The 12957-nt window shown below is 38.2% G+C and overlaps 3 protein-coding genes across 5 annotated transcripts in view; 2 read left to right on the forward strand and 1 right to left on the reverse strand.

Annotated features, from left to right (window-relative positions):
• Positions 1-6872, forward strand: part of LOC113210650 (transcription factor HIVEP3) — a 19209-nt gene extending 12337 nt beyond the window's left edge. Inside the window, exons 4-13 of the mRNA XM_052264310.1 lie at positions 5-327; positions 426-602; positions 673-763; positions 845-965; positions 1044-1282; positions 1428-1684; positions 1773-3115; positions 3199-3385; positions 3468-3716; positions 3801-6872. Of these exons, the coding sequence (XP_052120270.1) occupies positions 5-327; positions 426-602; positions 673-763; positions 845-965; positions 1044-1282; positions 1428-1684; positions 1773-3115; positions 3199-3385; positions 3468-3716; positions 3801-4595 (3782 nt within the window). The 3' untranslated portion in view covers positions 4596-6872. The remainder of the gene's footprint in view (positions 1-4; positions 328-425; positions 603-672; positions 764-844; positions 966-1043; positions 1283-1427; positions 1685-1772; positions 3116-3198; positions 3386-3467; positions 3717-3800) is intronic.
• A 36-nt stretch (positions 6873-6908) lies between these two features.
• On the reverse strand, positions 6909-9078 carry LOC113210662 (DNA-directed RNA polymerases I, II, and III subunit RPABC4). Of its 2 annotated transcripts, none has more exons than XM_026428759.2 (4): positions 8944-9078; positions 8585-8704; positions 8421-8513; positions 6909-7058 (listed from the first exon to the last, which is right to left on the reverse strand). In XM_026428759.2, exons 2-4 carry the CDS (start codon positions 8640-8642, stop codon positions 7036-7038), a joined length of 174 nt encoding a protein of 57 aa, XP_026284544.1. In that variant the 5' UTR covers positions 8643-8704; positions 8944-9078; the 3' UTR covers positions 6909-7035. The 2 variants fall into 2 exon arrangements, with proteins under 2 accessions (XP_026284544.1, XP_026284545.1); XM_026428760.2 differs by having other exon boundaries at positions 8585-8669; positions 8944-9074.
• A 235-nt stretch (positions 9079-9313) lies between these two features.
• Positions 9314-12957, forward strand: part of LOC113210660 (claspin) — a 7036-nt gene continuing 3392 nt past the window's right edge. Inside the window, exons 1-8 of one of the 2 annotated variants that reach the window (XM_052264320.1) lie at positions 9314-10342; positions 10433-11207; positions 11290-11504; positions 11594-11814; positions 11885-12181; positions 12385-12465; positions 12545-12693; positions 12787-12946. In XM_052264320.1, the coding sequence (XP_052120280.1) occupies positions 9564-10342; positions 10433-11207; positions 11290-11504; positions 11594-11814; positions 11885-12181; positions 12385-12465; positions 12545-12693; positions 12787-12946 (2677 nt within the window). In that variant the 5' untranslated portion in view covers positions 9314-9563. The remainder of the gene's footprint in view (positions 10343-10432; positions 11208-11289; positions 11505-11593; positions 11815-11884; positions 12182-12384; positions 12466-12544; positions 12694-12786; positions 12947-12957) is intronic. The other variant, XM_026428757.2, reaches the window with a different exon arrangement.

Raw genomic sequence — 12957 nt, forward strand, 5'->3', positions numbered from 1 at the left:
TCAGATGATAAGGATGTCAGTAGAACTGCCGTCACTGAAGCAACAAGAGGGAATCGCTTTTTGAGGCCCACATCATTACCTCTGAAGCCTGGCACATTCACCCCTAAAAGACATCTTATTACTCCTAATGTTCTATCTCTTGTTAGCCCTGAGACACCACGACCCAAGAAATCGTATGGGCAGTTGTACCTGAACGGTCACGCCTACACGTACTTAGGTCTAAAATGTTCCACTCGACCATACTTCTGCACTTTAAACCGTTTGCAACCCACATATGTTCCACTCAGTCCAGACCACAACAAACTGTCCATGTATTCCAACTGGAAGGTAAATTTATTCTCAAATCAAATTTCTTTTTAAAATTGAACTATGAAGGTTACCATTAAAAAAAAAGTCCATGTTTATTCATTTGATTATTCCAACAGGTGTATGACCCAGATCCTGATCCATGTGGTTTGACTCCAAATCAAATGATTGCTCTGTATGACTCTCGGCATCGCCCTGCTGAATATTCTGTTTCTGGCTTGAAGACAAATGTGCGATTGACTCACTCCTCTTACTGGTTGACTCGAGTAAAACATGAACCTGACGCAGCTCTTGATGTAGGTGTATACTGGTTTGATTACACATTTATAATGTGTCTTGTTTGCTTGACAGTTTTCTGAATTTCAGGTTGCTGAAGGCGTTAATGCGCCAAAGAGAATAAAGATATGTGCTGGAGGTTTTGAGTCTTCTGAGGAATATACTTACATACGTGGGAGAGGTTTGCATCTTTACAAATAAAATGATGTCTAATATATTTTAGTTTTTGTGCCCCTTCCTGATGCTCTAATTTTGTTCTTAGGGCGAGGTCGTTACGTGTGTGAAGAATGTGGTATTAGATGCAAGAAGCCATCAATGCTCAAGAAGCACATACGCACTCACACTGATGTTCGCCCTTTCACCTGCAGACACTGTAGCTTCAGGTAAGCAAAATTAAATCATTTTATTAGTAATGTTTGAAGTGATAACTTTTCTTACCTAATTTTAACTGTTATTTTTAGCTTTAAAACCAAAGGAAACTTGACAAAACATATGAAATCGAAAGCACACTACAAAAAATGTAAGGAAGAGGGAATTGACCCTGTTCCCACTGTGGTTGATGACAGTTACATTGATGAAGCCTGTCTTGCAAGACAGCAAGCACTCCGGGGAGAGGGCCATGAGGATTCTGACGATGATGAAGATGAGGAGGATGATGATGACGATGAGGAGGAAGATGATGATGACGATGAAGCTGAAGGTAAGGACAATTTTCTTAATTTATCAGAAACTGTATTATGTTCTACAATATTGTATATTTGTACAGTTTAGCTCTTTCTGTTTGATTTTTATGTGTTAATTGATTGAAGATGATATTTTGATCGATCGTTCTTTTTTGTGTTTAGATGACATTAAAGGAAGACAAGAACGAGAAGCTGCTAGGTCACTGCTCTCTCTTGCTCAAACTCCTCATCATTCTCCAAATAATGATCTTACAACTGAGAAAGAAGCTAGAGAAGCAGGGCTTGTGGCCCCTAAAGGAGCTTGCAGTCTCAGCACATACCCTTATCAGCTGTCCTCTGAGCATCCAAGACGTATCACATCTTCCATTCCTGGCACTCCTACACTTGCTCCTATCAGTGAACACAAGGAAAGGGAAAAGGTACATCTAAGAGATATTTTGTTGATAAACCTTTTTAAATTTTCCAGTTGTTCACCATTTATTGAATAATTTTTCTCTTGTTGTGCAGGTGTCTCACAACACAGGTCTTGCCAGAGACATACATGAACAGGGTATACATCTGGATGATGGTGCCAAACCTTTGGCTGAGCTAAATACAGAAGATGGACATCAGCGCTACTATTTTCCTTCTAGTCGGATTGTTGGTAGCAGTTCTACGCTAACAGATACTATTAAACAAGAGTCAAAGGATGTTGATGGTGTAGATTCAACAAATAGCGATGATACTTCCAGTAAGCCCAAAGGCTCAACCATCAGTAGTAGATTACCTTCAGCCTTACTGACAGCTCTGCCCATGTCTCTCATGCCTCGCACACCAACCACTCCTATATCTGAAATCTTGACTCCTGTCTCTGAGCCTGCATTTTTGCTGGCATCTATTTGCAGCACAATGGAGAAGCTTCCTCTTAGTTTATCAACACCCACGGACCCACCTGAAGACTCTGCCCTTCATCAGACCTACCTCCGTGAAAGAGCAGTGCAAGATGCTCGCGTTAAGCAAAGTCAATATCACCCAAGATCAAGAGAAGAGAGGTCTGACAAGGACACTCCAGTTGTAATGCTGGGAACACCGACCTCTTGCATTACACCAACTATGTCTTATTCAAATGCCCTCTCTCACACTGACACTGTGCGCACTGTGATGTGTTCAACTACATTTACTTCAGTCTCCCATATGATCTCATCTCAAAATAGTATGACTGCCCCAGAGAATCCTATTTTGAGGCCTCCCCCTCTCTTGTGGGCAGTTCAGAAAACATCAAAAATTAGTGATAGTGATCCAAGGCTAGTTACGTCTTCTAACGTTAAAGTATCTGCAAGTATAACCAGTGCTTCCTCATCACTTCACTCAAACTTGACATCCACCCCACCTCCTGTGTCTATAAAGCAAGAAAATGTGCAGTCCCCTGTGAAGCTGGCTCCAGTGCCATTGACAATGCATTCCTCCTCTACAGTGCAAGCCATAGATAAAAGAACAAGGACATTGAGTGAAGCAGACGGTGCATCAGACAAGACTCTTCCAGGTGATCAAATAGCTGGATCAGAGACAACGGCAGACATCAAACCAGAATCTTTTCAACCATCACCTGTGGGTAGTGAAGATAAACAGAACGCAACTTTATCTGTGATAACAACTGTGTCAGCAAGTGGAAATGATGTGTCATCTGGGATGCCACTCTCTGAGGAGTCATCTTCCACTGTAACCACTTCAGGATCTCGGCCACCTTCTAATAGTGTTATTGTAGCAAATTCTGGCAGCACCTCCCCTCCTCAAACATCTGGTGCAGTTGTAAAGAAGCCCAAAGCAGAATTCATGCCACCATCCAGTGGCCCTGCTCCTAGCTATGTCAGGTAAGGCAACAGACTAAAACCATCATTATTTGTCTCAATCTCAGTGTTGTTTTTGATGAGTAATTGTGAATGTTTTATTTCAGTGTTACTGATGATGGTCGGAGCAAATGTACTATTTGCAATAAAGTGTTTTCAAAGCCAAGTCAACTCCATCTGCATGTGAATATTCATTATTTTGAACGCCCATTTCGTTGTGATGCTTGTGTTGTTTCCTTTCGGACGAGAGGTCATCTTCAAAAGCATGAAAGATCTGTATCTCATCACAATAAGGTAAAAGCAGTTGAATAGCTAAATGTAACCTGATAGATAGGTTGTGCTATTTTTTATCTAATTCATGTGGTTTACTTTGTAGGTGAGCATGAACTCCACATTTGGCACCCCAACTACTACAAACCCCAGACCTTACAAATGTGATGATTGTAAAAGTGCATTCCGGATTCATGGACATCTGGCAAAGCATTTACGTTCTAAAATGCATATAATGAAATTAGAATGTGTTGGGAAACTGCCTTTCGGAACATATGCTGAAATAGAGAGAGCTGGGTTAAACATGAATGATATTGATACAACAGATTGTGATAGTTCTCTTGAAAGTCTGTTGGTGAGTATCCTATCCAGTTGTTTGTTTTCTTAACTTGCCTTCATCAAAGAGTAAAATTTTTCCTTTTTCCAATTTTATTTCTAGGCATTAGCAAAGAAGTTGGATCCGTCCAAGTTAAATCAATGGAAACAACCAGAAGCCACTGCCAGTGATATTGAAGAGTCGTCTGATGAGGGGGAACCTATTATGTTTCATGGTATTCCCTTCCCAGACGTTGTTGATACAGGTGATGAAGATAATGCAACTTCCAACACACCCCAGAGCGAAGCACTACATCAAACCCAGCAGCAACCACCTCCACAGCCAACCGTCCAACAGCTACAACAAAACCAACTTCAACATCTACCTCCCCGCATATCCTCTCCAAATACAACACCGCCACAGCAGTCGGGCCCCAGTGCAGTGAAACAAGATGCTGCAGCGCCCAGGACGAACACGACCGCTGCTGCCGCCGCTGCTGCTGCAGTTGCCGCGGCCGCGGCTGCTGCATCTGCGCCTGCTTCTCGCGTATTTTCAGGAATGCCCGCCGGAGGACAAAATGTACCACCACCTCCGGGTTCAAATGGAGTACCTACGTACATGTCAACAACAGTGAAGATGGATGTCCAACCTAGTGACAAACCACCTCTCTTGACGCATTTGCCGGGGCTGATAGCTGGAAGATATAATTCAGTCAACTCTCATTCAATAATACTTAATAATAAGGACGTCAATCCAGAAATTAAATCTGTTCAATTTGAAAGGCGGTTAGCGCACATGGAACAAACTCATGATTTACAAGATAAGACGGCAGAAGGCAGGACAGGAGTGTGTGAAGTACCTAATAAGACTGACATTGCCTATGGGGGGCAGTCTCTTCAGCCCCCTGCACACAGGTGACCAGGACAAGCACTGCTCAAATCGTGTGTCCTCTTCTTATGTATCTTTCTGATTATTATGTGAGGATATTCTCACAGTGCTCACATGTATTTTTTAGAGCTGTTGGAGTGAGAAAGGAGGTGTTTTAACAAATTTGTGACATATTGGTGTGATTTGTGTCTTGAAGTAAAATTTTAAGTTATTTGAGAAATACAGTGCATAATGAAGATGTAATCTGATAAGTTTCTTAGGAAGTTCTTTATTATATAATTGTATTCCTGTAGAGTCATAATTTTGTAGTGTTTCAAATATGACTGTGGTACTATGCAACACAGAATTTGCTTGAGATGTGATAGACAATTTAAAATTATTATTAGTTAAATTCTCTTTTTGATTTTTTTATATTTTATCAGACCATGATGTTCTTACAGTTCAAAACTCGTTTGTATACTATGAATTCCGTCATACAAGCCGACCCCCGTTTCTCGAGGTTCCATAATAGCATATAAGACGATTTCTATACGGCGTACAATAAGCTGAGTTACGATTTTGACCCCCTCTGAACCGGACTAAAAAGGTCGGCTTATGTGTTGCAATTCACAGTATATCAAAACTGTAAGTTTTCTACCTTCTGTGGAGATGAAAGCACAGAAACATATCGTGCTTCCAATGTGATATCTGTGCATTTTTCCTCAACCTTAACATTGAAGGTTCTGCTTGTGTTACTACATTACTTTGATTAGTATCATGACCATCAGCTTCAGAGATGTGCTGCTGCTTTAAATTTACTTCAAAAACATTAGTTTAAGAACTGGCTCTTAAGTTGGGTTTCTTCTGTGCCAATTACTAAGTAACTGAAAGAAAGACTGAAACAATTGTTTCAAATTTAAATAGTCTGCCAAAAAAATTCTGACAATTATAAGAAGTTAGGCATTGGTTTCAGTAGTATATTGTATCCCCGTGAGCAATTGACTTAGTATGACCAAAGAGCATATCATGTACACAGATCATTGAACTCCCCCAATTTTTGATGAGTTACTCTTATTAGATTTGAACTGTTGGCAAAAAGATAGTTATCAAAAGATGTTCTCCATTAATATCTATCTATCTAAACTGTATCTTTCAACTACTATTTATCTGTAGAGAAAATCAAAGGAAGGGAGTAAGTATCTATCTTCCTGTTTGCTGGATTTCCATTTCAATGCCTGCAATTTTTCTAAACTAGGTTTTTGTCATGGCTTATTTATCATCTCTATGTTGCTTGAAAATATTACACATCAGCTGGACCAACAAATTTATTCGTAGTTTTCTTCGTACAGATACGAACCAATGTGTATGTATTCTTATATTCTTATTATTGAATGATTTTTGCTTTATGTAAGAGCTTCCATTTTACATATCTAAACCAATATATTTTATTGTTGGTTTAAATCAGATCCTTGTCATTTCATTTCTCTTTTACAGAATCAATGAATTTTGAGAACACTAGTGTTTAGTATTGAGAGCTGTATTGCTCTCTCAAATTTGCCTTCTCACTTGTCTGTACCAACAGAGAATGGCCAGTCCAAAGTTCTTTCAAGATTATTATTTTTGTACAATTAGTCTGTTAGATGAAAGTAGCTGGCACTTTTTCTTTTGTTATGCATTGATTTCCTTTCCTCATTTAAAAGGAAAGTTCCTTTGTAGTGTTTTATCTTCCCATTTCTCAGTCTCTCCATGGTCCTTATTTGATGGCAAGTTCATCTGATACCTGCTGCCTTTGGACCTTAAACATGTGATTTTATTTTTTGTTCAGTTTTTTTTTTTTAAGTGCTTGACCCAGTCAAAAAAGCTCAATGAAACAATGTCTAGCATACAATATTGTCCTTTTTTTTTTAACGTCTTAATAAGTTATGCAGAAATTACTTCTTTTTGTGGCTTTGGCTGAGGAATTGTAGCATTTTAGAGGCATGTGATACATATGTTGATTAGCTGCATAAGTATGTAGATTCTATATTATTTCTTTAGTCTAGTTAAAATTCTGTCAAGTGTTAAATGTGGGATGTCTGCTTAAATTTGGAGGGTGACAAGTCATTAGCCTCTTAGTGCTAACTACAAAATGTATTATATGTAAGCAAGCAGCATTTTGTTTTATGTACATATGTACATAGATGTGTAATATACAGAAAGCAGAAAAATATTCAGTGTTCATTGTATTACTAGCAATGAATTTTTTCCTTTTAAGTTATAGCATACACATGCTTACTGTTGTGGTATATGCGTACTCTTGTGTCAAATGAAACAAATGACTGATCAGCAGTGTGAATTTTTGATTGACCTCAGTGAAACACCTCACCCATTTATTGAGATTTTATTTTCCTCATATGAGGTTTTATAAAGACTTTATACACAATACGATTCTTAGGGGTCTTCTTGTAACATTAATTAAACTTAAGACATCTTCCTGTTGAAATCCAGCAGTTCAGCGGGCATCAAACACAACTACTGTTAGAAATGGTTAAGGAATTGAACCAAGCATTACAATTAATCAATGCCAATTGAGAGCTGAAAGAAATGCAAATTAATTACAGATATAGAAATAGACCCGCCCCACTTTTCCTGTACAAGAAAATTAATGTAAATCCAGCGCAGCAGTAAATTCACATTGCAAAGAAAGAAAGAAACAGCCAATTAAAAACTGATAAAGACGACAAACGCCACTTTTTTCATTCATTTATGAAAGAATGGCTGTTTTGTCATATCCGATGTTAAAACAATAATGCCATTCCACACCGTACACTGGGATTCTTAAAACAGATGATTTTTTTTGTCTGTTGATGCTGAAGACCAATTCTCATCACTACAAAATTTAACAGTTCAGATGTATTAAAATAATGTTGAACTATCTTAAGGCCCGTCTACAACATGACCAAAGACGTGTTTTAACGAGTCGTAGCAAATTTATAGACTTATAGTTTGGGTGAAACAGACGGTTTCAGAACTGACTTTCAGTCTCGGGCGTTTGTCAATGTTGTAAGACGAGTTTTAAGCCGTAACCTAAGTTGTTGGCAGAAGCGCATCTTGCTGAAACAGATCTTAAAACTCGGCTTACAACTTGAACCTTATGGCCTACGGCAGATTGCAGACAACCCTTAAAAGCTAATGGCTGATTCCACTGGCAACTAGATTTGTACTCGCTTTAAGCCAATTTTTGCTGAACCCAGAATTTTTATTGTGATGTCTTGTATCTTCATCTCAGGATATAGAATATCGTCCAACATAACACTTATTACCATTTGAAATTGTATTTTTTAAGTAATGAAAAGAGAGACAACTACAACATCACTCATCGAAGCGGGGTAGGGGGCAGCCCTAACAATGAGGCCCGAGGCGGGGCCGAAACACAACCAATAGGGTGGCTGGCTCGGTGGCTGGAGGACTTTGACTGAAAACCTTCAAATTTTTTGTTAAGAGTTCTCAAAATAATACGATTAAACATGAAAACGTTAAATGTTAAAAGTGACAGAAAGGTTCCTAATTTTGAATAGTATTACTTATCTGTTCGTAGCTGTTGTGTCTTCTGAGATTAAAATGTCCACTAATAAGCTGGGTGAGGGACTTAGCACAAAAATCAGCAAAATTTGTTAAGTTTTCTCAACAATATCCTATGAAACTCAAAAAATAGTTCATAGTTTGAAGAAACACCAGCACTCCCAGTTTCAAATGGTATAAGTGTCATGTTTGTAGGTATTCTGTGCTCTGAGATGAACATGGAATCATGTTTGGTGTTACACTGCACTGAGAACAATACTCGTTTTTTGCTGGTAAAGAACGAGTAAAAAGGAAATTTTCGTTTATAAAGGATACATCTTTTGGTCCTCTTCTTGTACATTATTCTGTAGCCACATTCTCTGCATCTGATGGGATCTCTGGGTCGAATTTCATTTTCATGATGACACTCTGAACAGAGTAACAAAAGTCAAATCATCTGAAAATACGAAAAACCTATACCTATAAATGATCATTCTCACCCCCACAGATGTAAACCATTGGATTTTTGGTTGAAGCCTGCTCCTTGTCTTTGTCCATTGTTGAGAGTTGTTACTTCGGAGATATCTGTGTTAGACACACCACAAGCGATACAATGAATCCTAGAATCATGAGATACAAATGAGTATTAGAAAGTACATGGAGCGAGGACAACTCATTACACACGAATATAAGGTAGATTGAAGGTAATTAATGGGAAAGTTAGAAAACTTAAAACTTGATAGTATTCAGTCAAATTTGAAGTGGGGTTAAACTTCAGAAATTTACTGATCTGGGAAAACGACAGAAAATACTAAATAACTTGAAATAAAACTTTCACTTGAACCAAGAAACTCTTTACCTCTTTTATCCGGTTTCTTTAATTAAGAATCTGAATGTCGGCACAACATTGCGTTGGTGAAACAAAAACACACATGGAGCACATAACCTCTAAACACAGGCTAAACAGCTGTCACTTCTACCAGCAAACAAACAAAAAAAAATTTTAAAATAAAATGAAATCATAAGTTTTCGGTGGTAAACTAGTTTGAAATATATAGTTTTGAGATAAATTAAAAAATACGTCACGATTATTTAATCAAACAATTCAAAGTTGAAAGTATTTCTCATCGCACGGTATCGTTATGAGGGTGGTAACATGGGGCACTTTCATTTGCTTTCGTGCCGTGACGTCAGCGTGACATCAAAATTTGGCGGGCAAAGAAAGCCGTACACAAAAAACAAGAAACAACCATTCAAGAGGTAGGAGAAACTAAATGTTTCGTTGGTTAAGTTTTGCGCCCGAGTTTTTCCAACCTATCCAACTGCACAGTAGTGGTTCTCTTTGTTCCCTACATATCGCTGTTCTGGCTGGCTTTAGAAGCTCATTATGTATGTTGGCGAAACTCATGGTTCGCGTGTTAAGACATTGAGTTAGGCTGATAGTTTCAAACAAAATTAATAGCAAAAAGAGGTCTAGCTATGGATCTAAGTTCAGATGAAGAGACAACATTCACCCATCGTAAATCTTCAGCCAAGAAAATATTTGATAGTGATGAAGAAACAGATGAGGTAGCTGGAGAAAATTTGACGGAGGCCACTGAAGATTTCAAACTACATCTCTCTGATGATGAAGATGAAGGCAATGGCTATATTGCTGCCAGAGCAAGACCAAATTCAACAGACAAAATTGTTACATCACCTAACAAGGCGGGAGACAGTTCAAATGAAGAAGACAACAATGAGGAGTCTAATGCCTCCTCACCACCCAGTCCCATCTTGGAATCTGGCAAGTTAAATGTAACAAAAAATAGCTCTCAAAGTCCACCAGCCTTATCAGTAGCTGACGACATTAGGAAAAAATTAAGTGCCCTGGCGGATTCTGAATCAGAATCTGATGTAGACGGTGATCTTCGACCTGTATCCAAAAGTGCTAGTAAGAAGAAAAGTCGTTCCAAAAACAAGCAGGGCTCTGATTCTGACTCTGACCCCACTAGATGTGACAGCGAAGGTGAGAAGAAAGCAAAGTCTATTACTAAAGGAAAGAAACCAAATCTAGGACCTGAAAGGAAGAGTAAAACCAATGCCAAAAGTGCTATGCTTGAGATTAAAGCTGAAAGTCAGCGGCAACTGCGGCAATCCAACATTGGACTTCCATACCATGTCCCCAAGCAAAGATCTCTGCTGGATTTCTTGAACCGTCGAAAATCATCGTCTCCCATGCCAATCAAAGGTCCCACTGAGCAGCTTGTTAAAGTTTGGTAAGTTGCATTTCAAATTTCATTAACTGACATGTTAAAATGTTTATTTTGCTTGATGCTCCAATTTCCAATTTTGTTTTGTCGATCTAGGAAGCAAATTGAGGAACGTGAAAGAGAAGTTGAAGAATTTTACAAATCGGAATCAGAGCATGAAAGTGATTCTGAGAATGGAGAATCTACCCAAGATGTGGGAATGGATGGGAATACTGCTGAAAGTGGCTCTCTAAAGGATGCTGACACAACACCAAGTAAGGACCATCTGCATGATAAGAACATAAACCCTGTTAACAGTGTGGTCAGCTGTGAAGACAACAGATTAGAAACTACTTCGTGCTCATCAGAAGTTATGAAGACAACCTGTGAAGCAGAAGAGGAGACGAGTTCTGTTATTTCTGACTCACAAACTGCTGATCGGAACTTAATTAATAAAACTGATGAAATTGCATGTGACACTTCAATGAGTGAAGAGCCTACTGATGCTATTTCTACAGATGCTAAAGAAATTGAAGATGGAACAATCACGCAAGTGTTGACAGATGCTGAAGAAGAAGTTGGAACTAACAACCTTCTAAATAAAATAGAACCAAGGACTGATAATGTTGAAAGAAAATCCTCAGATGCTCAACCTACTAAAAAGGTAGTATCATGTCATACTCAAGGCTCACAGGACATAAGTTTACAATTGAGTGAGACTCAAAATTTATTAGAGGAATCAAAAAATGCACATCAAGAGAGAACAATAGCCGAAGATCTTGCAAAAACTACAGACAATGGTTTAAGTGAAAATGAGGGTAAGAACTCAAAAACTTGGGCCGAGTTAAATTCCGAGATGAAGTTATTGGATGGTGAAGATTCTGAATCAGAGGTATGATTGATATAAGTGACCCTACCCGTACAATTTTACATTTTCAGTAATTATTTGTATTAAATTTTAATTCTCTCTGAAGGATGTTTCTGTCAAAGAGGCCACAGCCATGAAGGTGCCAAAATTGTCCACTGGCCCACGGTTGAGTCTCAAAGGGGCTCCTGATGAATTGATCGATCTGGATGACATGAGTTCTATTCAATCTGTGACCCCAGGAGTTAAAGGCCTCATTGAAAGATTCATGAAGCATTCAGGATCTAAGAAAAAAAACAACAGAGCACAAACTGTTGAGTTGAGGTCAGAATTACTTTTGTAGTTCAATTTATTTCTTAATTCTTGATGCCTTTCTCAATTTTAAAATTCTCCTTCTCTTAATCCTTGGACAGTGTGATATCCTCAGAAAAGGATAATGTCGGAGATGTCCAAGAAGTCAAACATGAATCCATTAAAATTGTTCTGAGTGGAGATGATAACACCCGGTCTGATCCAACTCCAGGTGCACGATTAAAGTTGTTGAAAAACGAACTGAACTTGAAGATGCGGAAACAAAAAGAAGAAGAATGGTTAAAAAAGCAGGAAGAAATGAAAAATGATGAAGTTTTTCTAGGTGAATTCTAATTGTATTTTATTTTACATTGTTGTAAAGAAAATTTCAATAATAATCTATCTATATTTAGGTGAAAAGGATGATTGTGATATGTTACCTGATGAGGAGGATGAAGAAGAGATGACAGACAGTGAAGCAGAATCTGAACCTGAAATCAATGATGTCAGGGAGCCCAAGAAGAAAAAGAGGTTTAAGGGCTTATTTGTTGACGAGGAAGCTGAAGTTGAAGATGATGAAAATGCTGGAGGTAGTAATGATGACGAGGATGACAACGACAGTACAAGTGACGATGACAATGACAATAATGAAATTGACAACGTACTGGAGGATGATGTGGAATGTAAAGAAAACAGCAATGGTGACAAAGGTAAGCCTATTTTAAATACGCCAGCTAGAAATGCATCACGCAAGGACATATATTTTAGTATATGTGCATGTAGATTTGTGCCTGGTTTGCAGTTAAACCTTTCAGTATTTCACTTTCAGAACTGGGACACATTGTACTTGAATATATTTTAATTTTTTGTTGTGTTTTTCCTTTTTTTGTGTGTTTTTTTTTCTTCTCTTCAGAAACCAACATTGAGAAACCAGGTAGCCTGAGGAGGACATTGACCTCAGTTTCTGATCTTTTTGCCTCTCAGTCTACTGAATGTAAGTGTTTACACCAACGAAATCTATCACACTCTGATCTAGAAACTAACTTATGCTTGTGTATTTTTTTTAATGTTAGGGCAAGATGATGACGATGACGATTTCATTCCTGCGGGTCAGCCAAACCGCTTAACATGTGGTGAATCAGTAAGCCATAAAGACAATGAGCAACAAATAATATTCTCCCCCATTACTCTAAGCCTCCCTAGTACAACACAAAATTTTTTGGTATGTGTTGTTCTCCAAAAGTCTTTCAAACTGAGACATGTATGTATTCTTCTTTGTCAGTAGTGCTTCTTAACTCAATTTTTACTGTCGTAGGATGCAGACCCAGACTCAGAATTAACACCTCCTAAAGTTTCATGGCCAAATGAATCTAAATCTCAAAACAGTATCAAAAAACTTTTCACTGAGCCAGAACCCAGCAGTACACAGGAAAAATTAGATGAATTGGCTCAATTATTTGGAGCTAAGTTTAATGGTAATGTTTAA

The sequence above is a fragment of the Frankliniella occidentalis genome, unplaced genomic scaffold (genome assembly GCF_000697945.3).
Source record: "Frankliniella occidentalis isolate FOCC.00 unplaced genomic scaffold, Focc_3.1 Scaffold18, whole genome shotgun sequence".
NCBI lineage: Eukaryota > Metazoa > Arthropoda > Insecta > Thysanoptera > Thripidae > Frankliniella > Frankliniella occidentalis.